The 27,949-nt window shown below is 45.4% G+C and overlaps 1 protein-coding gene across 3 annotated transcripts in view; it reads left to right on the forward strand.

Annotated features, from left to right (window-relative positions):
• Positions 1–27,949, forward strand: part of ASTN2 (astrotactin 2) — a gene marked incomplete at its 5' end in the record, with an annotated part of 938,059 nt that overhangs the window by 315,389 nt on the left and 594,721 nt on the right. For all 3 annotated transcript variants that reach the window (XM_081237083.1, XM_081237081.1, XM_081237082.1), the window contains one exon: positions 9,804–9,911. In XM_081237083.1, coding sequence (XP_081093209.1) covers positions 9,804–9,911 — 108 coding nt within the window. The remainder of the gene's footprint in view (positions 1–9,803; positions 9,912–27,949) is intronic.

The raw sequence follows: 27,949 nt of genomic DNA on the forward strand, positions 1-27,949 counted from the left end.
CCATCTTTATTGGAGTATAATTGCTTTACAATGTTGTGTTAGTTGCTGCTGTATAACAAAGTGAATCAGCTATATGCACACATATATCCCCATATCCCCTCCCTCTTGCATCTCCCTCCCACTCTCCCTATCCCACCCCTCTAGGTGGTCACAAAGCACCGAGGTGATCTCCCTGTGCTATGCGGCTGCTTCCCACTAGCTATCTATTTTACATTTGGTAATGTATATATGTCCATGCCACTCTCTCACTTCGTCCCAGCTTACCCTTCCACCTCCCCACTGGACTGAGATATCTTGAAAGCTGGGCTCAGCTGTGACTGTTGACTGGACCACTTACACTTGGCCTCTCCTTGTGGTTAAGACTTCTCACAGTGAGGGGCAGGTTTCCAAAAATGGAGTAAGTGTCTAGAGAATCAGCATGTCAAGAGAGCCAAGCAGATGCTGCATCGCCTTTTATGACCCAGCCCAAAGGTTATGCAGAGTCATGCCTCTTTATTAAAAACGCATGCCTAAGGCAGCCCAGATTCAAGGTGAGAGAAATTAGCCTTCACCTTTGACAGGGGAGTGGCAAAAGTCACATTGCAGAAGAGAATGTGGGATGGGAGATTTTGTTATGGCTATCTTTGGAAAATCCAGCCTCCCACAGGAAGCAATGGGATATTCCAGAAGATAAAGCTTTACTGTCATGAGATACTGAGTTAAGCTTGATCGGAGGGCTTCCCCTCCACAGGCAAGCAGTTCTTTGAGCCAAAATCTGGGGATAAATTGAGATTTGTCCTTTCTTGGATAGTGGAATGATTACCTCTGGGATGGCCATATTACACTAAAGGTCAAGTGAGGAATAGCTTAAGCTGGAGCAATAAAGACAATCCATTTTAAAAAAATAAACATAACTTTTATTAAATATGTTTTTTATAGTAACCAAGCATTAGATATTCATTGGAGGAAAATTATAAAATGCAGATGAAGAACAATAAGAAAAAATTTTTTAATACTCCAAATTTTACTACCCATGGGAATAACCACTAGAGCATCTTCATATATTTCTTTCACTATCTTTTTGTGCATGTGCGTGTGTGTATATAAGTATATATATATATATATATATATATATATATATATATATATATATATATATATATGCATACATTTACATACTTTATGTGTGTGTGTATTTTTAAAACAATAGGATCGTTTTGCACTTACCGTTTTGCAATATGCTTTTTTAAGCTTGGTTCATAACCCTAGATCATGAATATCTCAGAATGACTTCTACTTTCCTCTTCTTTATTTTTTAAATTAAAATATATTTAATTTTATTACACGTACTCAGTGGAATTCACACCAAATATCAGCAAATATGTATAAATTTACACAAGTGAAATCCCTCTTTGTATTCTTCTCTGTTTACTTTTCCATTCAACAGTATATCATGGGGAGGTTTGCATGTCAATAAATAGAGATTTATGTCACTGTATTTAATGATATCATAAAAGTCTGTATTAGAGATATGCTACCATTTTTTTAAGCAGTCCCCTATAAATGGGCCTCTAGGTCATATTTTTTTCCCTGAAATTATAAACAATCATGTTTAATTATATTTTACCATAAAGATATTTTTTAACCATAAAGATCAATTTTTAAAAATTCAACATAAATCCCAAGAATGCTGCAGAATCTTCTTCTCTGGCGATCAGATAAACCTGGGTTTGAATCCAGGTCCTACCACTTCCTGGCTTTGTGACTATGGACAAGGAGGGCCATGTCTCCCAGACTCTGTTTCCATGTTGGAGGAATAGGAATATGTGTAGTCACCTCTGGGTGAAGTGCCTGGCCCTGTGCCTGGCCTATAGTGGTACCTGATGACAGGTAGCAGTTGTGGTCAGAGCATCTCCAAATGGTGGATGTGTGTGAACATCTGTGGTTTAGCCCTAGAGCTCAGAGCAGTTGCGAGCTGTGTGGTTTAGGGTGTGGGAAGTTTAGCCACTTTTGTCCTCTTCCCTTGACTGGTACCATTTGTATTCCCTGGACAGTTGGGGGTCAGATGAGTTTTGCATTCCCAAGCTACATATTTCTCTATCTGGCACAGTTCTGGGCAATCTAAAAATGCAGTATTGCTGTCACCAGCTCGAGGAAGACACGGAGTCTGAATAACTTAACATGTCACCACCATCCATCATGATACCAAGAGCACGAGAGATGGAGTGTGGAGGAGTGGGTCAGCTGGGGGCTGCAGAGCAGGTCTGTGGACAGGGCAGCCCAGTAAGAGAAAGTACATTGGCAGTGAGTTAATTCTCAGGCCCAGGATAGACTATACATCCTAACAATTGCTCCAGCTTTTTCCATAATATGGCTTTCAAGTTGTTCGGATGCCCTGATTTGCCTCAGAGCAAACCTGGGGTCAGGTCTCTCCTTGCCACAAAATATCTGTGTCATCTTGGGGGAGTCTCTATAAACTTCTGAATGTCTCCGTTTACTTATCAGCAAAATTGAGATAATTCCCATGTAGAGGGCTCAGCATCATGCCTGGAATATTTTAACTGCTTCCTCACCAGGAAGGAAACTCCAGAACAAACATCAGGAAGTTTTGTCTGTTTTATTCACTGCTTTATCTTCCCTCAGTGCCCAGAAACAATGTTTTGATACAGAGTGGACACTTGGTCAATAATCGTTGAATGAATGAATGAAAAAATGAGTGTTGTGGTTATTTGAGGTGACTACTGGGTCCGGGACAGACTGACTGGTCACCCTCTGTGACCTCAAACACTGGGTCAGGATACCTTGAGCCTGGACGCTTTCAACAGGGCTCTGTGATGTCTCCACTTTGCTCTCACAGTTCCCCATTATACAGTTTTATCATGAGTCTTGCGATGCTGCAAAGCAAACAGAGAGTTTCTCTCTCTTTTTTTAAAACATTTTATTTATTGAGGCAAAATTCGCATAGCATAAAATTAACAATTATCTATTTAAAAGTGTGTAAATTCATTGCCATTTAATACATTCACAAGGTGTGCAATCATCACCTCTGTTTAGTTCCCAGACATTTCCAGTACATCGAGAGGAAACCCCATAACTCATTAGCAATCACTCCCTATTCTTCTCTTCCCTCTGCACAGCCCTGGCAATCACTATTTCTTACTTATTTCAGATGTTTTCTATAAATAGAACCATATAACATATGACTTTTTATGTCTGGCTTCTTTCACTTAGCAAAATGTTTTGCTCAGATCCAAAGTGCTGTTTGCAAGGTCCATCCGTGTTGTAACATGTGTCCAGCATTCGTTTTTATGGCCGGATAATATTCCATTGTATGAATAGACCCCATTTTGTTTATCTGTTCATCAGCTGATGGACATGTGGGTTTCCGCTTTTGGCTATTGTAAGTAGTGCTGCTATGAATATTCATGTACCAGTATTTATTTGAATACCCTCTCCAATTCTTTGGGATATGCCTAGGGGCAGAATTCCTGGGTCATGTGTAATTTTATGTTTAACTTCTTGAGGAACCAACTGTCAAATTGTTTTCCACACTTTCTGCACCATTTTGCATTCCCACCAGCAATGTGTGAGTGTTCCAGTTTCTCTATATCCTTTCCAACACCTGTTATTTTCTTATTACTTTGATTGTGGCCAACCTAGTGCCTAAGAAGTGGTATCTATCTCATTGTGGCTTTGATTTGCATTGCCCTAATGACTAAGGGGTTTGTTTGTTTTTTTTTCTTTTTTGCGGTACGCGGGCCTCTCACTGTTGTGGCCTCTCCCGTCGCGGAGCACAGGCTCCGGACGCGCAGGCTCAGCGGCCATGGCTCACGGGCCCAGCTGCTCCGCGGCATGTGGGATCTTCCCGGACCGGGGCACGAACCCGCGTCCCCTGCGTCGGCAGGCTGACTCTCAACCACTGCGCCACCAGGGAAGCCCTAAGGGGGGGTTTGAATCAGACAAAATCCAGGTTCAAACTGGGGGGCTCCGCGCCTTCTAATTTGTGTGATCTTAGATAAGCAGTACTGAGGTTCCGCAGGTTGGTTTGCCCCTCAGTAAAACTGGGATGATTCTTACCTCTCAGACCCCATGTGAAGTGTGGATGGGATATTGTGTATAAGGTGTCCAGAGCGGTGCTTATCCCACTATGGTATGTGCTTTGCCCGTCTTCTTCGTGCTCCATCCCAGACCACTCAGGACCAGAAGGAACAGAGGCCTATGGAACAAGGGCCAAGGAGCTGCTGCTTCCTCTCCTTCCCTCTTGCCAGCCTCTGCCATTCTCACTTTCTCTCGGCCCCTAAATAGAAATACTTGAGCGGCCCTGTATAATTAATGGCTGTACTTTAGTTCACTGTATCACCAATTTCATATTAAAATGCTAGTAGAGGGGGCCCTTTTCCATTTGTCTGAATCATCTCCAAGTCAGTCTGTGATTGGCCTGTGGCCCCTGCAGATTCTATGGACACTCAGGGGCTGTTCGCCTTGGGTGGCTGTCACCTCCCTACAGTGTCACAGAAGGCAGGGAGTCGCCACTCCCACTCAGTGGCATTTCCATTTCTTCTCCTAAACTCAGACAAGCACTGAATGAACGAGGAGTGTGCCCTCACTCTCACTTCTCTGATCTTTGTGCTGTTTACATACACCGTATCGTTTTCCTCATAGTGACCGTGTGAGCTGAGAGTTACTGTCCTCTTTTCAAAGGTGAATTCAGACAGTTTGGGGGCCTTGCCCAAGCCCACACACCTAATAAGTGGGACCATGGTTAGAACGCATATCTGACTCCAGTACCCTAATTTCTTGTACAGAAGTGCATGACCTTTCATGACTCATGGATTAGACCAATCTAAAAACCTACTAGCCTTTAAGTGCCTGAGGGCAGAGACAATGGCTATTGTCTTTTTTTTTTTTTTTGCGGTACGCGGGCCTCACTGCCGTGGCCTCTCCCGTTGCGGAGCACAGGCTCCCGATGCGCAGGCTCAGCGGCCATGGCTCACGGACCCAGCCGCTCCGCGGCACGTGGGATCCTCCCGGACCGGGGCACGAACCCGTGTCCCCTGCATCGGCAGGCAGACTCTCAACCACTGCTCCACCAGGGAAGCCCGGCTATTGTCTTTTAATGGAATCTGAACGACACCATTTTTCATCCAAGTCACATTTAAAAAATTTAGCACCTTAGTGAGGCCCATGGCTTATACATCTCTCCAGATTCTGGTCCTTAATTATACTCAGGAAATGTGTCATATAAGTGCCTTCAGAACTGTGCTCTCTGGTATGATAGGCAATTGAAATGTGCCTAGTCTGTGCTGAGATGTGCTGTGAGCATAAAATATACACTGGATTTTGAAAACTTGTGAAAAATATATTAAATATTTCAGTAAAAATAATTTTATGTTAATTACAAGTTAAGAGGATAATAGTTTGAATATATTGGTTGAATCCAATATATTCTCAAAATTAATTTTATCTGTTTACTTTTTACCTTTTTAATGTGGCTAGTAACATTTAAAATTGCATCTGTGGCTTGCATTATATTTTGGGTTGATGTAGAGGCAGCCTCTCTGAGCCTCAGTTTCAACTCTGAACATGGTACCTTGGGACTTACAGGAGGGACGTGAGGGCCAGAGTTGTGGGAATGGAGGGGGGACCTGGAGAAGCCAGGGGCTTGGTCTTGGGGTATGGGAACATGTGGGATGCTGGAGGCATCACTAGGATCTAGCTGAGTGTGATGAGAGTTTCCTATCTATAGTAGAATTGCTGAGGTTCCAGGGAGGAGCGGTGAAGAGTGGAAAAGGTGCCCTGGTGCTGGGGACAAGTGACAGACCTGCTGATCCTCAGAGGTCAAGATCATCAAGCTTTTGCTACCGCTGTACCTCTGCTCGCTCTATCTCTCTCTCTGTCTCTCTCTCGCTCTCTCTCTCTCTCTCACACACACACACACACACACACACACACACACACGCAGGCACACACACTTTCCCAGGTTTTCGTAGCCATGAGGCAGGCTTTGCAGGCAGACCTGATTTCAATCCCAGCTCCCTCAGCACGTCTCTTCACCTCTCTCTGAGGCTCGGCTTATTCATCTGTAAAGCAAGGTTCACAATGCCTTCCTTACAAGGATGGCTGTTCCAGGGAGAAGCGGTGAAAAGTGGAAAATGTGCCCTGGTTCTGGGGGCAAGTCACGGACCTGCTGATCCTCAGAAGTCAAGATCATCAAGCTTTTGCTACCGCTCTACCTCCGCTCTCTCTCTCTCTCTCTCTCTCACACACACACACACGTACGCACGCACGCACGCACGCACACACACTTTCCCAGGTTTTCGTAGCCATGAGGCAGGTTTTGCAGGCAGACCTGATTTCAATCCCAGCTCCCTCACTCAGCACCTCTCATCACCTCTCTCTGAGGCACAGCTTATTCATCTGTGAAACAAGGTTCACAATGCCTTCCTTACAAGGACGGCTGTGGGCATTAAATGAAGTCTTTACTCATATTTTATTGTACATCAGCCTCGGGACTAAGGGAATCGAGTGCAGCCACTGTCTGAATTTGAACTGGGTTTATAGCTTATGAGCTGTGTGACCCCGGGCAGGTTACTGACTTTCCTTGTGCCTTCATTTCCTCATCCGTTCAAAGGGGAAGGAAAGTATTAACCTGCTTCTTAGGGTTACTGTGAGGATTAAACAAGGCAATGCAAGTAAAGGGTTTAGAATCATGCCTGGCAGAGGGACAGTGCTATGGAAGGCTTAGCTTTTCTTATTATATCCGAATTGCCTGGTGACTTTTCCATCCCCCACTCCCCCTCACCCGCTGCCACAGCTAGACTGTCCCAGTAGGGAAAGACTCCTGTCTGAATTCTGTCTTCCACGTTCACCATAATAGGCCATTTGTTTGGGAAAGGAAGGAAGATGAGAAAGAGGAGGAGAGGGAGGAAGGAAGGGAGGGTTTAGCTGGAATGTTTAAAAGTACTGCAGTAGCAGTAAAGGGCGTGGAGTAGACTCCTGACAGGCAGATCCCTGCCTTTTCCTCTGCTGCCCAAACACAGCAGGAAGTATGACAGATGCTTCCTGTACCTAAGGCAGCTATTTCATCACATGCCTTCATTTTCCCCTTGGCCAAAAATTATGTGTAGGTGAACGAAAGTCCCTCCCTCGCTCCCTCCCTTCCTTCCTTCCTTCCTTCCTTCTTTCTTCTGTAACAGTAAAATATTTTAATGGAAATGTTAAAAGCCTACTGGTCTCTAAGACCTCTGCTCTTCCACTGCTTCCAGAATCTCCACGGGGCGTCTGCCAACTCCATTTCAAAGGAGAGCCTTTAAATGGGGAATTGCATCCGGTAGAATCTGGAGTCTCCTGCTGTCTCCAGGTCCTGCTTTTAGTTGCTGGGGATTGGGGAGATGAGCACTAAGGGACAGGGACAGGTAGTGGCTGAAGACACATTTGGGGACAGTGATCAGGTATTGTTGTCCCTTGTCCTCTCCCATTCATTACAACATACTGTCTCCAGGAAGGAGGAGGCCAAGTATTCATTTTTTTTCCATTTTACAGAGCATTAAACTGAGAAACAGTGTCATAACGGTTAAAAATTTGAGCTTGGCCGTCGGACACCTTTGGGTACCAAGTCTGACTTCACTCATTGTTCACAAATCACCTTCCTTTCTGAACATTGGTTGCTTCCTCTGTAAAGTTGGCATCATGATACCTCCCTCCCATGAGGACTATGAGTTTGGAATGAGATGATGTATGCAAAGCTCATAACACAGCACTTGACACCTTGATGCTTAAAGGGCAATCTTCTTTCCCCGAGGTTCCCTCTTGAGTTGTTTGCAGGGAAAGCAGTTTACATACTGGAGAGCCCAGATCTGGAGCTGGACAGTGTAGCCCTGAGTCATAACTCTCCTACTCATCAGTTGTGTGACTTTTGGCAAGTAACTTTGCCTATGTGTGTCTTTATATTATTGTCTTGTATGTTAATTATGCTTTCCTTACGAGTATGTCACAATCAGGATTGTATGTAATAATGTATAGACATCTTCTAGATACATAGTAGCTTGCTACATGTGTTGCTGGAATGAATGAATGTGTAATAACTGTTACAGAAAGCATGTCTAAGAGTGGGATTTTTGTGGACTGAACGTCATTTCAAATGCCCACCAGAGGAAGTGACAAAGTAAATCCTTTCACAAATCGAACAACATTTTCCTCTATATTTTTCTTTTCTTCAGGTGGAATTTTTGGAATAGGTAATAGGTTTGCACAGTGCCTGATCCAAAAGATACAAAACATTTACAGGGAGTAGTCTTCCTCCAGCGCCATCCTTCAGCCACTTATGTCTCCACCCAGGACAACCATCTTTACCAGGTCCTTGAGCCTCCTCCCAGATGTAGTCTGTTGATGTAGGTGTCTGAAGCTCCATTCACTAAACAGTCTCCTAAACCAAACTCCCTCTTGTTTCCCACCCCAACATGCTCTGAGGCTCTCCCATCACCATTTCCTCTCTAGGATAAAGAGTTCAGCAGTCCTTTAAGCCCTCTCTTTCCACATCCTGGACTAAAAAGAAATAAATAAATAGAGCACAGAGAAAATAAAAATTACCCATATTTCTCCCTGAAGAATTAACCGTTATTAGCAATTTGGTATATTTCTTCCTAGCCTTTTTTCCTCTATCGGTTTTGTAATCAACCATTCCTAGCGTATGAATGCATCGCCTTTTTCCCCCTCCACGTTCCTCTGAGTTTCTCTCTGAAGCATCCCTTGCACTCATCTCTTCTTCTCCATCCTCACCAGCCCTGGCCTCACCTAGACCCCCATCTCCTCTTACCTGGTGATCCCTGAGACTCCTGGCTGTGCTCCCTCCCTGGCACCCATTCTGAGGTCTGTGAGCCACCATCCTGTCCCTCCTGGCATGCACAGCTGCTGAACTGATTCTCTTGCTTCAGAACCTGCCGTGACATCCAAAATTAAGCCCCCAGTCCTCATTGTGGCACTCGGGGACTTCCCCTGGGTGGCTCCAACAGATCCTTCCCAGTTAGCACTCTGCTCTGGTGCCTCTTCCTGCACGCACTCCCCCTCCCCAGGGATGCTCCAGCTCTTACCTCTCCTCCCAACTCCATTTTCTACCACTGAAGCCCCCCATCCATCCTTCCAGCCCTGACCTAAAATCTACCTTCCTCCATAAAGCCTACCCGGGTCCTCCGTGTTGGGATGGATTGCTCTCTCCCATATTCCCCATGTCTCACTGTGTGGGAAACATGGCCATGATTAAAGGTTCCTTAGGATCCCATTTGTCCTCATGACTAGCTTATGATCCCCTGGCTGTCAAGGACCGGGTGGTATCTATCTTTGCTTGTCCTGTGTCTGGCTCTGGGCCTGGCATAGAGGAAGCACTTGACTGAAACGTGTGTGTGAAATTAAGTCACCTGGAATGTTTTCTCAGAGATAGGTTCATCATTCTAAGCAACAATATACCTAACAATGATCTGGTACCCACCCTGGACCAGGTATTTAAGTATCATATCTCCTTTAATCTTCAGAGCAACCCCACAAGGTTAACAGCTTTTCCCCTATTTTAGAAAGAAAGAACCCAGGACTCAGAAAGGTGAGGCATCTCCTCAAGGTCACACAGCCCCAAGGCTGCCAAGCCATGGTTAGAACCCAGGTCCGAGCCATGGCAGAGCCTGAACGCCTTCTATAAATCATGCCGACTCCTGGGTCACTTGGGATTTACAGAAAGGAGTCTGGGGATGGGGTTGCTGATCTTCGGGTTGGATGAGAGATTTAACAAGCTTCTGGAGGCCTGTGATGACTGATGGATTGTGATTTTTGCACAGGGGGAATCAGCTTTGGGAGAACCAAGGGGACGTCGGGTTCAGAGGCAGACGATGAAACGCAGTTGACATTCTACACGGAGCAGTACCGAAGCCGTCGCCGCAGCAAAGGTAACAGAGTCCTTGAGAAGGTTCCAGAACCAGGGTTTGGAGGAAAATCTGGGAAGCAGCTTTTGTGCTTCGCGACAAACCCTAAATCTTCTTCAGCCTGGTCCCTATCTAGTTAACACTGAACTTGGCGTCTGATACCCTGAATACCCAGTCTCTCTTTGCTTTCCGTCTTACCCCATTCCTCAGCGAATTTAAGTTTATGCAGTTTTTTAGAAATCCATCACAATAGAGAATCGGATTGAAAGGAAAACCGGAGGAAGGAAAATAATTCAAATTCAGCTTAGATGTATTCACGGTAATGCGTGCCATGCTGTGTTGTGTAGTTCTTAGAAGGAGCTGACAGGTTAACTCAGAGATTCTTAGCAACCAAAGTGCAAACGGAAACACACAGCAGTAAAAGGCACAGGGTCTGCAGGATAAAACTAGCGTTTGCTCAGGGAATTCTATTTACCTGACACAGAGACCAGACAGAGAGTTCTCCAGTTGGTTCCAATAAACAGCACTCTGGGAGGGCTTCCTGGAAGTCGAAGCTAGACAATGACCTGGGCCCAGACTTGGCTCTGTCACTGTTCATCCACAGAACAGAAGCAGTAATCCTAACATTCCCATGTTTAAGATGGGGTAACAATACCTCCCTCTCAGGGTAACGGTGGGGACTGATGGAAACGTGAGCATCTCCTGTTTTTTTTTGTTTGTTTGTTTATTAGGTTTTTTTAATTAGTTTATTTTAAAAAAATTTGTATTGGGGTATAATTGATTTACAGTGTTGTGTTAGTTTCACGTGTACAGCAAAGTGAATCTGTTATACAAATACATATGTCCACTCTTGTTTAGATTTTTTCCCATATACACCATTACAGAGTATTGAGTAGAGTTCCCTGTGCTCTACAATAGATAACTAATAAGGGCCTACTGTAGAGCATCTCCCGTTTAACTACAACTCCCGGCAACAACTTTTCCCTTTCTCCACGGCCACCATCCTAATGCCTGTCCTCTGCATCCATTGCTTAAAAACTGTTACAGTCACCTTCTCAATATTCTCACCTACTGTTTCCAACCCATTTTCAACCCTGCAGCCAGAGTGATCATTTTAATAATGGAGATAGGGATCGTGTTGCTTCTTCTCTGCTTAGAAGCTTTAATCCGTCCTTTTGCATTTGGGAGAGAATGTGAAGTTCTTGCCACACCTAGGATCCCCTGAGTGGTCTGGCCCTGCACATCTCTCCAGGGCTCCGTCTGCGCTGCTCCCCAGCTCTCTTCTCCAGCACTTCTCCATCTGTCCCACCAGAAACTTCACAAACATTCTCTCCCAGAACACTTCCCCCGCCCTCTCCTCCTCACTCCTCCCCACTCTGACATCTCCATTTAAATGGCATGTCTTAGCTGAGCCATCCTACATCTGATTTCCTTGTTTCATTCTACACCGGCTCCTGTGCCGTTCCCTCTGCAGACTTCACCCCTGGAATTTTACATTTACCGATATGTTCTCTGGGCAATGTTTGTACCCTCCACTGAACTGGAAGTTCACGAGAATAGGTACATCCATTGTCCCTTGTATCCAGCTTTCCATCCCTGCCCCAAACACAGGGATGGGTCCATATTTTTGGTTCAACTATAGGTTCATATATTGGAACAAATGAAGGATTAACGAATGAATGAAATCAATTCCTAGCCCAGTGTCTGGATTATTACGAGCGCTCAGGGCGAATGGTGGTTTCCATCTGGCCTCTCTTGTTTTCTCTCACTCCATTCCCAGTTACTGGAAAAAGAAAAAAAAAAAAGATCTCCTCTCTTTTCCCCTTCTCTTTTCCGCTCCTGGTGAGTAGAACTAAGGCCTCAGGCCTGCCTGTTCTTCCACCTCAAGCCACCAGGGAAGGATGTGCCTGGTAGTTGGAGGAGGGCCTGAGTACTGATGTCGAAAGCCAGTTCTGCCTGGGTTCTTCAAGCATGGTTGGAGCAAGTGCAACCTGAAGGGATGTAACAAGTCTGGGAGGTTCTCTGGCAGAGGAGGATGCACCCAAGCCTGATGGTAGAGAGAAGACATGAAGTGGGAGGAGAAAAGAGACACCTCCCAGGTGTTTCCTCCCTAGGTCTCTCTCTTTAGCCTGTCCCATGAGAGAAATAGAAGCGGCATTGGATTCAGCCAGTCCTGGCTGTGAATTCTGACTTCGCCTCATCTGCTTTGTGTGGCCATGGATGGGCTTTTCACCTCTGGGTACTTCTCTCTGTATAAAGTCGAGCTATTGATAACTACCTCGCAGAGCTAGCAAGTCTAGAGATGGAAGGTTATGGGACTCCCCCAGAGGTGCTCAGAAAGTTTTGTTCTTTGCCCCTGAAACTCCCCTTCCCTTGAAAACAGTCTGCACCCCACAGTAAATCAGCTAAAATCCCAATTTTGGCAATAGGGTCTACTGGAAAAGAGATTTATGATGTAGTCTGAAAATCAACCCTTTCTCCCCTGAGCCTCAGGTTCTTTGTCAGGGAAATGGGACTGTTATTCCAAGGTGTCTGCTATGGCCAGGTAGAACCCCATCCCAAAGCAAAGAACTGTAGTCATCAATACGGTGAGTGGGTGGAGAGGAAGAAAGACAAAGAGACTGAGAAACAGAGACTGAGAGACATGTGCATCTGGTGGGATTTCCCTAATCAGAAATCAGCAAACTTTCTCTGTAAATGGTTAATTAGTAAACATTTTCAGCTTTGCAGACCTTACAGTCACGATTGGAACTACTCAACTCTGCCATCTTACCTTGAAAGCTGACACAGACAACACATAAAGGAATGAACATAATGCGTCCTCATCAAACTTTATTTCCAAAAGCAGATGCTGGTCCAGATTGCACCGGTGGCTCACAGTTTGATGACCCCTACCCTAAACCATCCATATCATACAGGTCACCTGTAGGACGGATCCAGGAAGCAGGAGTGAAATCTCACAATGCTTTGTGAAATGAATCTGATCTCAGGGCACACATGGTCTTGCTGCTGAAAGGAGTTTTTTGTGAAGCAAAGAGTTTTATGTTTGGTCAAGTGAATACCCGTCTACTCCGTCATTTGTTTGGGGTGTGCCAATTCTGATGGTATTTGACAGAACTAAGTGTTGAGGTAGCTGGATGTGGTAGGTTCCCACTTGGCAGAATTCCACCTTTATCAACTAGAGATGACACCACACACAGCAGAAGACTCTGGACTCATAGTCCGGAGATGTGGAGTGAAGTCTGTAGTCCCAGCACCGACACACTCAGAGACCCTTGGCTAGCGTGTGCCCTCTTGGGGCCTCAGTTTTCCTATCTGTGAAGCAAGAATATTTACATGTCATGTCATCAAGTCTGAAGCTCATTTTAATCTAACCTACATTTAGGGAATGATGCTGGGCAGAGTGGGACGCAGGGCCCGGGCCCCCCAGCCTCAAATCAAGGTGGTTATAACCTCCTTGCAGGGGGAATGCGGCTCACACAGAGAAGCAGTGCTCATCAGGATAAGCTCATGTATAACTGAAGGTCCAGATGAGAACTGCAGATGGCGTGTCCAGCCACAGGCACAGGGCTGAGCAGGAGACAGAGCAGTACAGCTGCTGCTGATTCCAGCAGTGCAAGCACCCAGCATCAACCTCCCAGCCCAGCTCTGCCCGGGTGGCTGTGTGGCCTTGGGCAAGTCTCTCTCGCTCTCTGGACCTCTGTTGGTTGCTCAGCCAGCTCTAGAAACTCAGGTTATCTGATTCCCAATCCCATGCACTTTCCTCTAATCTTTGCTGATGAGTTCCCCAGCAAAGAGAACCAGGGCATGAACGCCCCCTGCTTTTGCTTATTTTTTTTGTTTTAGTTTCTGGTTTTAATGTCATAGTTCTTAAGCTGAGATTTTCTGTAGTAATAAGAACTCTTGAATGTAAGCAAAACTTTGTATGAATGTGTGATTTTTTTTTCTTTTGATTCTCCCCCGCCAACACACACGCGCGCGCGTGCACGCGCGCGCACACGCACAGTTTAATCATGTTTTAGAGGCAGTGGACAGGTGAGGGAAAGTTCAAGCCATATCTGCAGAAAAGGAGGCCTTTTGGGATTGAGGGAAGGAGACTGTTCTGAAATTTAATCCGAGAATGCCTGGATGGAGCAGACGCTCCAGGAAATGGGGATGGAGTGGGGCGAAAGCTGAACGTCAACGGAACAGTACCAGCCATGTATGAGGGCAGAGGTACAAGGTGTTCTGAGGGTGGGGATGGGAGAGATCCCAGAAGATAGGTAGAGTCCAAGGCTGTAGCTTCGGGAATAATGGCAGATGGGCTGGGGAAATAAGCAGGAGCCATGCCTTGACCATTGGGGCACCCATCCCATTCTTTTTTTTTTTTTTAAGGAAGAATTCTTTTTTTTAAATTAATTAATTTATTTATTTTTGGCTGTGTTGGGTCTTCATTTCTGTGCGAGGGCTTTCTCTAGTTGCGGTGAGCGGGGGCCACTCTTCATTGCGGTGCGTGGGCCTCTCACTATCGTGGCCTCTCTTGTTGCGGAGCACGGGCTCCAGACGCGCAGGCTCAGTAGTTGTGGCTCACGGGCCCAGTTGCTCTGCGGCATGTGGGATCTTCCCAGACCAGGGCTTGAACCCATGTCCCCTGCGTTGGCAGGCAGATTCTCAACCACTGCACCACCAGGGAAGCCCCCTATCCCATTCTTTATCCAACATTTCTCATCAAGCCACAGCATTTCTTTCAGCCCTAAAGATAATCCATCCAGTTGTCCATTTTATGCACACACAAAAAAACAAGGCTCAGAGAAGGGAAGCATTTTTCCCAAGGTTAAAGTGTCATCTCTTCAAATGACAAAGCAAATGGGGCAAAAGGTTAACAATAGGTGAATCTGGGCAAAGGATGCATGGCTCTTCTCTGTACTCTTCTTATCCTTACAGCTTTTCCATAAATTTGAGATTATTTCCAGACTAAAACAGTAGGTAAACAGTAGTCCTTCTAGGTTGATTACAGGTTTCGAAATCAGCACCCAGGGGTCCAAATCCTTGCTCTGCTGTTTCCTAGCTGCATGACTTAGGGCAAGGCACTTTCCTTCTCTGAGCCTCAGTTTCCCCTGGGTAAAGAAAGATAAGCCTAGTGTTAGTCCTTGTACTCTTCCTTAGGCTTGTTGCAGGGATTAAAGGGGGGAATGTATGCAAAGGACATGCTTAGTGGAGCGCGCCTGCCATGTGATCAATGTTCACTAAATGGTAACCAGTTAAGTACAGCAAATCAGTGTCTGGGCCAGGCATGACTCCATGGCCTTTTTCCAATGTACTGGTCTGCAAATTGGTCTTGCTTCTAGGGGGAAAGAAATGGCATTTTAGGTAAGAACGTAAACTTGGTGGGCCCGTCCTCTTGGGGACATTGTGATATGGTTTTCATCTTTGCCATCTTGTCCCTTGCTGAGGTCAGCCTCTTTCACAGGAATTCTTATAGAATTCCAAATAATACCATAGGAAGGGATTATTTTACCTCTGTTTTACAACTAAGGAAACTGGGACTTAGGTCACTTACCTGAGACTACCATGAGGTAAGGGGAGCTGAGATTTGGACTTAAGCTCTTTGGTTTCAAAATCTGGTCAGACCATTATATGACTGAGATAATATATGTGCAGTGCATACCACAGTACCTGCATAAGATATATACTAAAGAGACAGGAGGGAGGTACCCGTGTCTTGCTGGTACAAAAGCCTGATCAGATCCCCGAGAATATCCTGGTGCAAACTCTGTAACCCTTCAGAGAGCATCAGCCCTGGAGGAGCTAGAACTGGGAACAGGGATGGTCAGAACTAGCTCAGACACTGAGAAGTTAGTTCAGTGTAGAGGGAAAAAGGCAGCATCCATATGGACCAACCCTCCCAGGGTCCTGGTATTTGGTCAGGGAGGAAAACATATGACAAAGAGATCTTCCAGTGCTGTGCTGGTGCCAACTCATACCAGTTGTGAGAGCCAGTTTTGTTCATCGTTTCCAACTCCGCTGTGAGTGATGTCACAACAGTAGCTTATAAGCAACCACGCTAGAAGTATTTACACCGTGCAAATTGGCAAACAATGCAATGGAAGCTTCCCTTTCCTCCTCAGAGCCCGTTGTTAAATATTTACTAGCACACCACTGAGAAGAACAGTCAGGAAGAAGTAAGAATTAAGCTACAACCCAGAGTGCAAGGGCTTTTTTCTAGAAATAGAACAATCCAGAATCTTTCCCAGAGGACAATGCGCTGGGCCTGGGACAAAGCAAACTACTAAGTCTAAGGCTTTGGACAGAGGATCTCTTTTCAGAAACAGGAGACAAGGTCAGCTGGGGAGGCTGGATATTTAGGGCCTGCGTAGGAGGTTGGAAACTCTGGTGTTACCCGCTTGAAGGAGCGATGAGTCATAGAATCTGGGTCAGGTCAGAGCCAGCAGTGGCTCAGGTGTCCTCAGCTGTGTGGTAAGAGGGGCTGTCAGAGGCTAGCCAGTTCTATGACCTCACCGAACCTCAGAATCACTTGGAAAACTTAAAACAAACAAACAAACAAACAAAAAACCAACCCAATTCCAAATACTTATCTCAGACCCATTATATGGCAGTGTCTGGCCAAGGGGTCTGGTATAAAATTCTTCGCAGGTTCTAATTTTCAACCAGAGTTGAGAAAAACCACTCTACAGTTCCCTTTACATATTAGCTAACAGTGCATCCCTGTTCTTATTCTGGCATTGGCTCCCACTGCGTGTATCCCCCTTTCCCAAGCCAGGAACTCGACTCCCAGTTCTAAGAGGGATAACGACTTAGAGCAACCATTTATTGCCACTTTTGTGCCACATCTATTGCATATTCACCAGTCATCCTGTGTGATCTATTACTGTCCTTGTCTCTGTATGCAAAAGAATGAAACAAAAACACGGCAGGGTCACTTCTCCAAGGTCATAGAATCAGTAAATTGCAAGATTGAGTCTTGAACCCCATTCCAGTTGTTTCCAAAATCTATTGTCACCATACCCCAGCATCAGCCCCTTAGGAGAATCTTACAGGTTTTAACTTCTTCCCTCTTATCATAACTCTTGCCCTGGTCATTAGCTATTTGTTTTAGGTAGATACCTTCCTCCAGAATGTTCCAGCAGCCCCTGCAGGCTTTATAGAGAGATGCTAGTTTCTCTCATGAAGAAATGAGACTGGGAGTTTGGATTTCTCTTACTGAAGGAACAGTAAAATACAGAAACCTAGCTTTGATCTATGCCTGCATTTGGCCCCATTTAACGAGATGTTAGTGAAGAGAAAATTACGTATTCAGAAGTTGTTATAGACTCAAAAACTCCTGTCTGATGTCTCGCTTCTCTCTCCTCCCTCAAACCTCAGAGGAAATAGACATTGTTTTTCTCTCTTAAAGGTCCCTCCCAGACTACCTGTCCCCAGCCTACAAACGTCAAGCAGTCTTGGCAGACAAGGGTTCCCTGAATTCAGTGAGAGAGTCAAACAACTTCAAAAGCTCCCTCCCCAAGCTCGTGATGGTCCCTGAAATATTGCTTAAATTGTTCTTTCTCCTCCTCCTTAGCGATGCCAACCAGCTCAGCACCTGACAGCCCGGCATCCAAGGGAGGGAGAGGGCTGTCAGGAATCAAATGGGAGACCAAAGGCAATAAAGCAAACATGTCGTTTTTAGTTGCTTACACTAGCGAGAAGGAATAATCAGTCTCTCTCACTTCCTTGTTTTTCAACTAGGCTCAGCAGGATTCCTTCACCCCCACCCCTTTTCTTTACACTGAGGGATTGTGACTCTCTGCTTCCCACCCAAGCATTAGCACTCTGTCATCCCTTTTCTTCACAATCCTGTGGGGTGACCAGGATTCTCCTACCCTGCAAAACTCTTTCCCAGGTAAAGAGGTGAAACTACCTGGCATGATTGCCAACTGTGTGCCAAGTGCCCTGTGCGATGCTTGCATGCATGACCTTTTGTAGCCCTGACTCTTAGTTGCTTTCCAGGCTTCAGTTTCCGTTTCTAAAAAATGGAGGTGAGAATCCCAATTTATAGGATTTATGCCACGATCCAGCAGAGTCTTGTGTCACTAGAATACAAGGTATATGAAGGAAGATAATCCAAACAAAGCTGGGAAGGGTGAATTGACCCAGATCGGGAAAGAATTTGATTGTCAAGTTCATTCACCTGTTCATTCATTGAAACAACTAATGTTGCCTAAATATCTAATTCTGTTGAGACTATATGCTAAGGCTCAGGTCTAGAGTGGCAAACAGACCAATCATGGGACTGACCTCATGAATCTTATGGTCTTGTCAGGGAGAAATGGGGAGGGAGAGAGGGTCTCACAAACAAACGTGTAAAGAAATATATCATTTCCGACTGTGAGAAGTGCTGCTAAGGAAGATACAGGGGGAAACTCATATCATGGGGAGAGTCATGAAAGACATCATTCTTTTTTTCTTTAAACAACTTTTTGAGATATCATTTGCATACCGTACAATTCAATGGTTTTTGCTATATTCACAGGGTTGTGCAACCATCACCACAATCTAATTTTAGAACATTTTTGTCTCCCCTAAAAGAAACCCTGTACCAATAGCAGTGCGTCCCGAGTTCCCCTTCCCTCCACCCCCTGGAAACCACTAATCTCCTTTCTGGTTGTACAGCTTGGCTTATTCTATACCTTTCATATAAATAGAATCATACAGTGCTATCTTTAGGGACTGGCTTTCACTTAGCATCATATTTTCAAGGTTCATCCATGTTGGAGCATCTACCTGTGCCACGTCATTCATTTTCTTTGCCAACTATTATTCCTTTGTATGGATATGTCACATTTTGTTTATTGACTCATCAGCTGTTGGACATTTGAGCTGTTTCCACCTTTGAGCTATTATGAGTAATGCTGCTGTGAACGTTGGCACGCTCAACCAAGTAACATCTAAAATTGCAGTTGCACTGATTATCCCACAACTTCAAACCCTGCATATCTTTCTTCTAACCTAACAGTGTATGAAAACACACTATGCTTTTTCCATCTTATCTTTTCCTAAAAAAAAGGCAGTTTTGTGTGAAGGGATTGTGGCAGCCTGTGAGTTGGAATAGTGGAATTTGTGAAGAGACAACACCTGAATGATTTGGAAAAACAAACTTGCTTAGCTAGGCAATGCTTCTTATGTGACAGCTTTGTGATGTGCGTGAATTCGCACATCTGTACGCTTATGAGACAGGCCATATGCAAAAGGTGCAAACCTGGGGCCCAGAGGCCAAATTCATCCCCACAGGCATGCTGTGTTGGATAAAATTATTGTATCCAACATTTTAAAAATAAGATAAAAATCTTGATTTCTGCTTTCTCTTGAAAATGTAGGAGCTCTAGCCTCACAAGTACTTGCCCTTTCAGATGGGGTCACCTTATCGCAGTTGCCAAGACCCCATGGTTCCCCATGAAAGACATCTTTGACGAACCAGCAGTAATGCTGAAATCTGAAGGATGAATGGGGGGTGGCCGGGTACTAAGAACACATCTCCACATGAGCAGGAGAGAGCTTGAACTTGAACCTATGTGAAATGGGGAGTGCGGTTTTTGAAGAAGAGAGTTGCATCACCCTGTGCTTTTTTAAGAAGATCACTCTCTCCAGAGTAGAGGAAGAGCTGGAGGGGGACAGACCGGTTAGGAGGCTGTTGAGGTAGTAGGGGGGCCCTCTGGGAGAGTGTGGGACAGGATGGCTGCTAGGGATATGTTCAAATACAGTTAGAGCTGATGATTGATTGGCTGTGAGGAGGGGAACCCATGAGCATTGCTGAAGATGAGTGTTGGATTCTGGTGGGGGAGCTGGAGAGAAGCACAGAGCCAGGGAAGGGAGTAGCCGCAGGCCTTCAGGAGGGGGAGGGATGAGCCCAGCTGTAGAGCTGCTGCCTTTGGGGTGTCTGTAGGCCATCCAGATGGACACACTGCCAACCAGCTCTGAGCCCAGGAGAGGTCTGACTGGGGAATGGGAGTAAGAGTCAGCACTCCGTGGCCGTGCATTCACTTTTTGTTTCTGCTTAACAAATGGCCACAAACTTAGCAGCTCCAAACAACGTACATTTATTATCTCACAGTATGTCTGTCATTAAAAAGTCCAGTTATGTCATTGCCAAGCTCTCTGTTCAGGGTCTCAAATCAAGGAGTCGGCTGGGGCTTTGATCTCAGCTGAGGCTCAGGGCCTTCTTCCAAGCACTTGTGGTTGCTGGCAGAATTCATTTCCTTGTAGCTGCATGACTGACATGCCTGCTCTGTGGCTGCTGTCAGCCAGGACCACCCCCCAGTTCTTATAGGTTACTCCCTGGCCCTTCTCACAGCCCCCTCCGTGGCAGTTCACAGCATGGCTTCCTCAAGGGCAGCTGGCGAGCACCTCTTACACTTTGACTGTCTTTCTTCAAGGCCCCAGTCTCTCTTAAGACTCATTTGATTTGGCCAGACCTATCCAGGGTAAACTCCTATATGATTAACTCAAAATCAACTGCTTCTGGACCTTAATTTTATCTGAAAAAAAAATCCCTTCACCTTTCTCAGATAACATCATTTAATCACAGAGTGATACCCCATCATATTCACAGACCCAGCCACGTTCAAGAAGAGGGGATGTACAGAGGATATATAGGGTGTGGGAATCTTGGGGGCCGTTTTAGAATTCAGACCCCCCCCCCCACTGGATGGTAAAGAAGGCACAAGAGGAACCGACTCTCCTAGGAGAGAGTGTAGACTGGAAACTGAAGAGTTCCAGGTTGTTCGGCTCAGTCATGGATTCTGGGTTGAAAATGTCCTTCTCTCAGCATCCCAGGTACCGTCAAACCACCTGGTGCACCGTGGGGAGGAAGCAGATGCCACAGCCCAGAGGCATTGGTCATGAGAACAGCTTAGGGGCTGTGGGACATAGGGATTCAGGGGAGATCTGTAACTAAAGTTCACTAGTCAAACCTATTCTGTGTCGGACTGGAGAAGGACTCTTCCTTCATGGCTCCTGTTGAGCAAATTCACTAACCATCTGCCTCTTTTAATTAGAGTAGATTTTGGAAGAAGTGGGGTCAACTCTGGTTCTTTTTTTTTTTTTTTTTTTTTTTTTTTGCGGTACGCGGGCCTCTCACTGTTGTGGCCTCTCCCGTTGCGGAACACAGGCTCCGGATGCGCAGGCTCAGCGGCCATGGCTCACGGGCCCAGCCGCTCTGGGGCATGTGGGATCTTCCTGGACCGGGACACGAACCCGTGTCCCCTGCATCGGCAGGTGGACTCTCAACCACTGTGCCACCAGGGAAGCCCTCAACTCTGGTTCTTGCACTCAAGTGCTGGGGAACATTGGGAAAGTCTCTTTGGCTCTCCATCCATTCAGTTGGGGTGTGGTGTTTGAATAAATTACATCTGAGGCCTCTTCTAGCTCTGAAAGTCTATGCTTTTATTCATTGGACATACATTGTACATTCCAGGAACAGTATGACTTTTTTGGGAATCGGGGGTTAATAAAACATGGTTCCAGGGAATTTCTTGACAGTCCAGTGGTTAAGACTCTGCACTTTCACTGCCGAGGGCATGGGTCAATCCCTGGTTGGGGAACTAAGATCCTGCAGGCCATGCAGCATGGCCAGAAATAAACAATAAGATGTGGTTCCAGCCTTTAAGAAGCTTCTCTTCTGGCTGCTGCCTGTGGAAAAAGTCAAGACCACTGACTATCCCAAGCTCATCTCTCTATGGTGAGAACACTCAGGGAACTGAGATATTTCAACAACATTGGGGATGGCATACTTATTGTTTCTGTCATTTTTCACCAGTCTAAAATCATGTAATTGTACTACTAGAGGAAAATAGAAACAAACAAGAACCTTCTAGACCAAAGAGCTTATTTCATTTTTCCTCGTCCTCATTGACATATATATTTTTCTCATCATTGTAACTGTAATCAACACACACATTTCACTTACTTGTTTTTTTTTTACTAAACATTATATTATGACCATATTTTTTCCATGACACTCTAAACCTGAAGATACTCATTGTAGCATAATCTGTAATAGTGAAAAATTAGAATGAGCCTGAATAGGGAAATGGCTAAGTGAATTACAGTGCGTCAACTTGATGGAACATTATGTAGCCAGATAATTGTTGAGAATGATTTTTTAAGAAGGGCGGAATTCACAAACCACAGTGCTTACTTCCAAGGACAGACAGAACAATTCATTTAAAAAATATACTTGGGTGAATCACAATATGTTATATATGTATGTATTTATTTATCCTTTATCAGTTATACTCTGCTGGTTCTCAAAAGGGATTTCAGGTGAGTGGATTTGCTGCAGGTAATTGCACCAGTGTGCAATGCTTGATTCATGGTCTTTGGAGGTAAACAGGTGGTTGAAGGGACTTTGCTGGTGGTCCAGGGGCTAAGGCTCTGAGCTCCCAATGCAGAGTGCCTGGGTTCGATCCCTGGTCAGGGAACTAGATCCCATATGCTGCAACCAAAAGATCCCACGTGCCGCATCGAAGATCACACGTGCTGCAACTGAGACCCAGTGCAGCCAAATAAATAAATACAGTAAGTCCCCTATATATGAACCTTCAAGTTGAAAACTTTCAAAGATTCAAACATGCATTCCATCAGCGTCAGGCGTGAGTAAAACTGCAGCTTGCCCTCCGTCTCCTGTAGCTGACGATCTCTCAGCTCTACCATCTCCCACCTCCTCTCCCTCCTCCAGTCAGTAACTCTTCTTGCCTGTTCACTCGATGCCAGCCCCTGGATGCCAGCTGTTGGACTGTACTACTGTACTTTTCAAGGCACTGTACTGTAAAATTAAACGTTTTATTTTTTGTTTGCTTGTTTTTTATGTATTATTTGTAAAGTATCATAAACCTATTACAGTACAGTACTATATAGCCGACTGTGTTAGATGGCTACCTGGGCTAACTTTGTTGGACCTAACGAGCAAATTGGACTTACGAACGTGCTCTCGGAATTGACCTTGTACGCATATGTAGGGGACTTACTGTAAATAAATAAATAATAAAACAAAACAAAACAAAACAAAACAAAGGTGGTTGTGAGTCCTAACAGAGTGATCTTGGGAAGACCACTTTAACCCACTGGCTCCTGCTTTCCTCAGCTCTGTAGTACATACTTGTAGTTCCTTCTTCTAAAAGTGGTTTTGAGGTTGAAATGGAATAATACAAGTAAAGCAGTCAGCACAGTTCCTGGCAGATGGTAGGTGATGGATAAATCTGCCCACTTCCCTTTCTACCCTAGGGTACTGTGTCTCAGTAGCTAGGTCAGATGATCTCAAAGGTCTATTCTATCTTTAAATTGATCTGGAATCTTGAAAAACGTTGCCTTTCCCTCTTTCATTATTCATTCAAATCCTTGTGTGTCTGGTCTTGGGATCCCTGGAGACATGAATGCATTTCATCTTTACCTAATGGAAAAAAATATAAAAGAAAGAAGATGAAGAAGAATCAAAACTAAGTGTCCAGGTGGAAAGGGTCCTGAACCACAAGAATGATCTCCTTGTACTCTGTCTTTGAATGATGTTTTGAGTAAAGTTACTTTCCCCTTTAACATGGTTCCCAGCCCTATGTGTATAGGAAGCATGTTCGGGTTTAAAAAACAGATACCTACCTTTGGACTTCAACCCAGAGTTTTATTTAATAAGTTTGGGGTGGGGCCTGAGCATTTCTGAGTTTTTATAAAAAGCTTTCCAGGTGCAGCCGTTGTTGAGAATCACTGCCTTGGGGGAACCACACCAAAGAAGAGTAAGAGTGGTGGTCCATGTGCTCCAGGCATGTTCAGCCTGGTAGAGCGATACAAGATCCATCAAATTCAGTGGCTTCCATTTCTCTCTATTATCTCTCTATAATCAAATAGCTTATAATTCTAGGATGTCCTCTTGGCTCTGCAATTCTGTGATTCTAATTGAAGGGTACCTTTTGTTTTGTTTTTAGCAAATGTAAGAAAATGTAGTATTAGCCACGTGCTGATAGGTGAGGCGGTTTAGAGTGATGCGTTGGGATACATAGGGTCCAAAAATAAAGGATGGCTCTTCAGAAAAGGAAAATCTTGAAACACACATCTAATGAAATAATTTTCTTTCTGTTGGAGAAACTAGAAACAAGGAGAAGAGAGACTCCTCCTATTCCAGAAGAGATCTCCAGCAGGCATTCCACCATTTAAGTCCAAGGTAATTTCAGTTCACAAGACTCGTACTGGAAGCCTGCTGTGTAGGCCCTGGGAATACAGAGACAAGTGAGGCACAGTCTTTGCCCTGTGGGTCACACAGTCTGGTAGGGGCAAGAATCAAATGGGCAATTACAATAGAGTGTGAAAAGGGCTGTGATAGAGGCTGGTGGTGATTTCTGTGCTGGCACAAAAGAAGAGCACCTGACCAGCTTGGTGGGATCCGAGTAGGGATGCTGGCATGGGAAGTATCTAGGCTGAGTTCTGTAGAGCAGGGTGGTGGTGTTGAAGGGAAGAAGGTCAGAGAAGACTATTGCATACAGAGGAGACTGTGAATAGAGTGAGATTGAGCAAAATGCCTGGCATACTATAGGGCCTCAAAATAATTCCTGTTGAAAAAGAAGGAAGAAGAAAAAGGATGGGAAGGAAGGATATGTCTACTTCGTTTCACTGAAATGTAAACTTTGAAGAGCAGAGAGCTAGAGGTGACATTGGCTGAGCGATTTGGACTTTATCATGATGACAATGAGAAGCCATCAAAGGATTTCAACAAAGAAGTGATGTTTTCTGACTTGTGTGGTAGAAAGGTCACTCTGGCTTTTGTAGAAGCTGGGATAGAAGGGGACAAGCATGGGGTGAGAGAGAGCAGGTAGGAGGCTGTTGCAATAATTCAGGTGAAAAATGATACCATCTGGCCTAAGACAGAGATGGTGGGGATGGAGAGCATCTCCTTTATTACAGGATGTAGTCACAAGCCCCACCCACTACCTGCCTCATGTGGTCCAGCCCCATCACCATGGCAACATCCTCTTTAAAATCCCTGACCAGAGAGAGCGGTAACAACTCTTACATCTGTTCCTGGAGGTCCTGCCTCTAAGTTTTTTTCTTTCTTTTTCTTCTTTTTTTCCCCTTTGATTGTATCTGATCCAGCCTCACTGGGTAATTGAGTGTTTGAGAGTGAAAAATTATCTCAGCCGCTTGGCCCTTATCTTGACAGCGAAGCAGTACTTTTAATTTAATTTTGTTCGGAAACGCATGGGTAACAAATTTCACTAATCGCCCGGCTGTCGCCTTCTGCATGGTAACGAGCCGTTTGTTACCAGGCAGCCCAGTGTAAATACATATGGGGGAGCAGTCGGGGGACAGAACAGGGGCTGGGGAAGAAGGAAGGGACAGCTGCATTCAATATTAGCCAGGGGCTTCCCTGGTGGCACCGTGGTTGAGAGTCTGCCTGCCGATGCAAGGGACACGGGTTCGTGCCCCGGTCCGGGAAGATCCCACATGATGCGGAGCGGCTGAGCCCGTGAGCCATGGCCGCTGAGCCTGCGCGTCCGGAGCCTGTGCTCCGCAACGGGAGAGGCCACAGCAGTGAGAGAGGCCCGCGTACCAAAAAAAAAAAAAAAAAAAAAAAATTAGCCAGGCTGGGGCTGGCACCAGGTGTAGAATCAGAGATGGGAATCCGGCCGTGTAACAAAAAGAGGGGCTTGGGAGTTAGGTTCACAGAGCTCCTGGCCTTGCTCTGCGTCCTTCTGTCTGGCTGCACCTTGAGCAAGTGACTTCACTCTCTGCATCTTGAGTTTCCTATCTGAAGGTGGGGGTGGATACTCCCTACCCCACTGGGTTATGAGAGTTAAATGAGAAACAGTACAATCAGTTACTACACCGCTAAGCATTATGCCATGATATTTTCAGTGCTGGTGAGGACCTTAAAGGAAATACTCTGCGCCCCCCCCCCACCATCCAATGTTGAAATTCCTTTCAGAACATCAGCTCGAGACTGTTGGCCAGCTTTTGCCTGCATTCTCCAGAGATGGGGAGCTCACTCACTATTGAGGCCGCCCATAGTTGTGACTCTCAGAATTGTCTTGATACACTGGTGTGAAACATGCATCTTTCAAGATGTCCACCCTACCTCAGCCCCTGCCCTGCCCCTGGACCCCTGCAAGGAGTCAATTTGCAACCTCCTCCCTAAGTAAGCTCCCTCCCGCCCAGATTTGGTTAACTCTTCTTGTATCCAGATAAAAATGCCCAGAGGAAATCAGTGCTAGAAAAGCCCTTATAAGTCATGTGGCACAACTTTGCATTTTACAGATGGGGAAACTAAGGCCAAGAGGGAGGGAAATAAATTTAAAAATAGCTGTTATTTATTGAGCATCTATTACGGGCCAAGCACTTTACCTGTGTTCTCATTTAATCCTTTCAGTACAGGGTCTTCTCCTGATTTTGTAGATGGGGAAACTGAGGCACAGGGAGAAAAAGCAATTTGCTCAAGTCACATTTTAAGTAAGGATCACAGAATAGAGATTTAAGCTCATGTCTAACTCCAAAACCTGCAAGCTTTTGTATTGTGATTTTGGTCTCAAACTGCACAGCAACTCAGGAACTAGAAATGAGGTTCCCTGGCTTCTGGTCATACAGCCACGCTAGAAAAAGGTGCATCCCAGGGATTCCTGTGTAAAAGGTGACACAGATTCCCATCTTCTCTGTAGTGTCTGAACCAGAAAGCAAGGGAGACTTTGAAAAAGCTCAAGAGGTAGCCAGCCAGTCTGTGCCTCCCCCTCCTCCCTGCCCCCTGCCAGACTGCAGCCGATGGATCCTTGGTTCTGGATTTATGAGCCTTCTTGGTGTCTCTCTTTCTTTCCATCCTAGAGGGCTTGACTCTTCCCTCTCTCAGCTAATTAAAAACCCCAGCCTGGGCTGCCAGCCTTGGATCACAGGCTGCTGGGCAGAGGTGCTGATGCTGCTGATAAATCACTCCCTGGGGCCGTGGGAGGCTGGAGCGTTTGTCAGAGGGGCTGAGCTCATCCAGGGCCCCTCTGGGACACTTGGGGACTGCTACAAATGGACCATGTCCACCCCTACTTACCCCAGAAGGGACTTCATTAGGAGTAAGAAAGTAGGAACCACCCAAAGCTGATGGCGTATGTGTGACACCAGAGTCATCTTCTGAAAGCATTTGTTAGATCGTGTCATTCCCTCATACACTTCTAACAGCTCCCTCTTGGCCTTCGTCATAAATTCTCCACTTTTTAGCCTGACGTTGGGTGAGGTGTAGCAGAGCATTGGAAAGCATTGTCTTTGGAGATGGGCAGTCCTGAGTGTAGATCCTGGCTTCGCTGTTTCCTTACTTTGGATGTGTTACTTAACCCCTCTGTGTTTCATGATCTTCACTTATGAAATGGAAATAAAAAACTACATATTGACAGATAGATATACTTATGCATATGTGTGTGTATACATATGTAGGACTCAGTGAGGCATCGTGTACACAGCCCTTAACGTCATCCTCAGCATTCTGCTCCATGATTCTGTCCCTGTGGCTGCAGCCATTCCCACTCGCCATTGCTACTTCCACTGTTCTGACTGCTATTACCTGTGGTTAATTTTAGCCAAACCTGCCTGTCTAGCCTGAAATTCCATTCCCAAACACCCACCAACACACCCTGTACGTCTTCACCTGCTAGTGTTTGCTGGTGTGGTTCCATCAGCCTAGAGTGCATTGTCAAGCCCACTCTAATAAAGCCCGACTGTCCTTCTGGGTCTGGCTGGAATAAATGTCACCACCTTTCTGAAGCTCGCCCTGATGCCTCCAGACAAAATGTCCCCGTGGCATGTCACCTATATCTCTCTTATCATCGAGTCCTTGTCTCTTCTTCAAAATCATGGTTAGTCCTGTATATCTCTACTCCCCTCCTGAGTGGAGACCAGGGGCGGTGACTTTGCGCACCCCTGTATTGCTAGTGTCTGAAATCATGTTTGAGGTGGTAGGTATGCAATAAATGTTCCCAGTTAGAATAAGAATCCCAGATACGCTCATCCCCTATATTAAGGTCTTTTCTTCCTGATCAGGATGCTTTATTGCTCATTCATCCTGTTCTTTC

Source organism: Mesoplodon bidens (assembly GCF_964165515.1).
Source record: "Mesoplodon bidens genome assembly, chromosome: 6".
Classification (NCBI taxonomy): Eukaryota; Metazoa; Chordata; class Mammalia; order Artiodactyla; family Ziphiidae; genus Mesoplodon; species Mesoplodon bidens.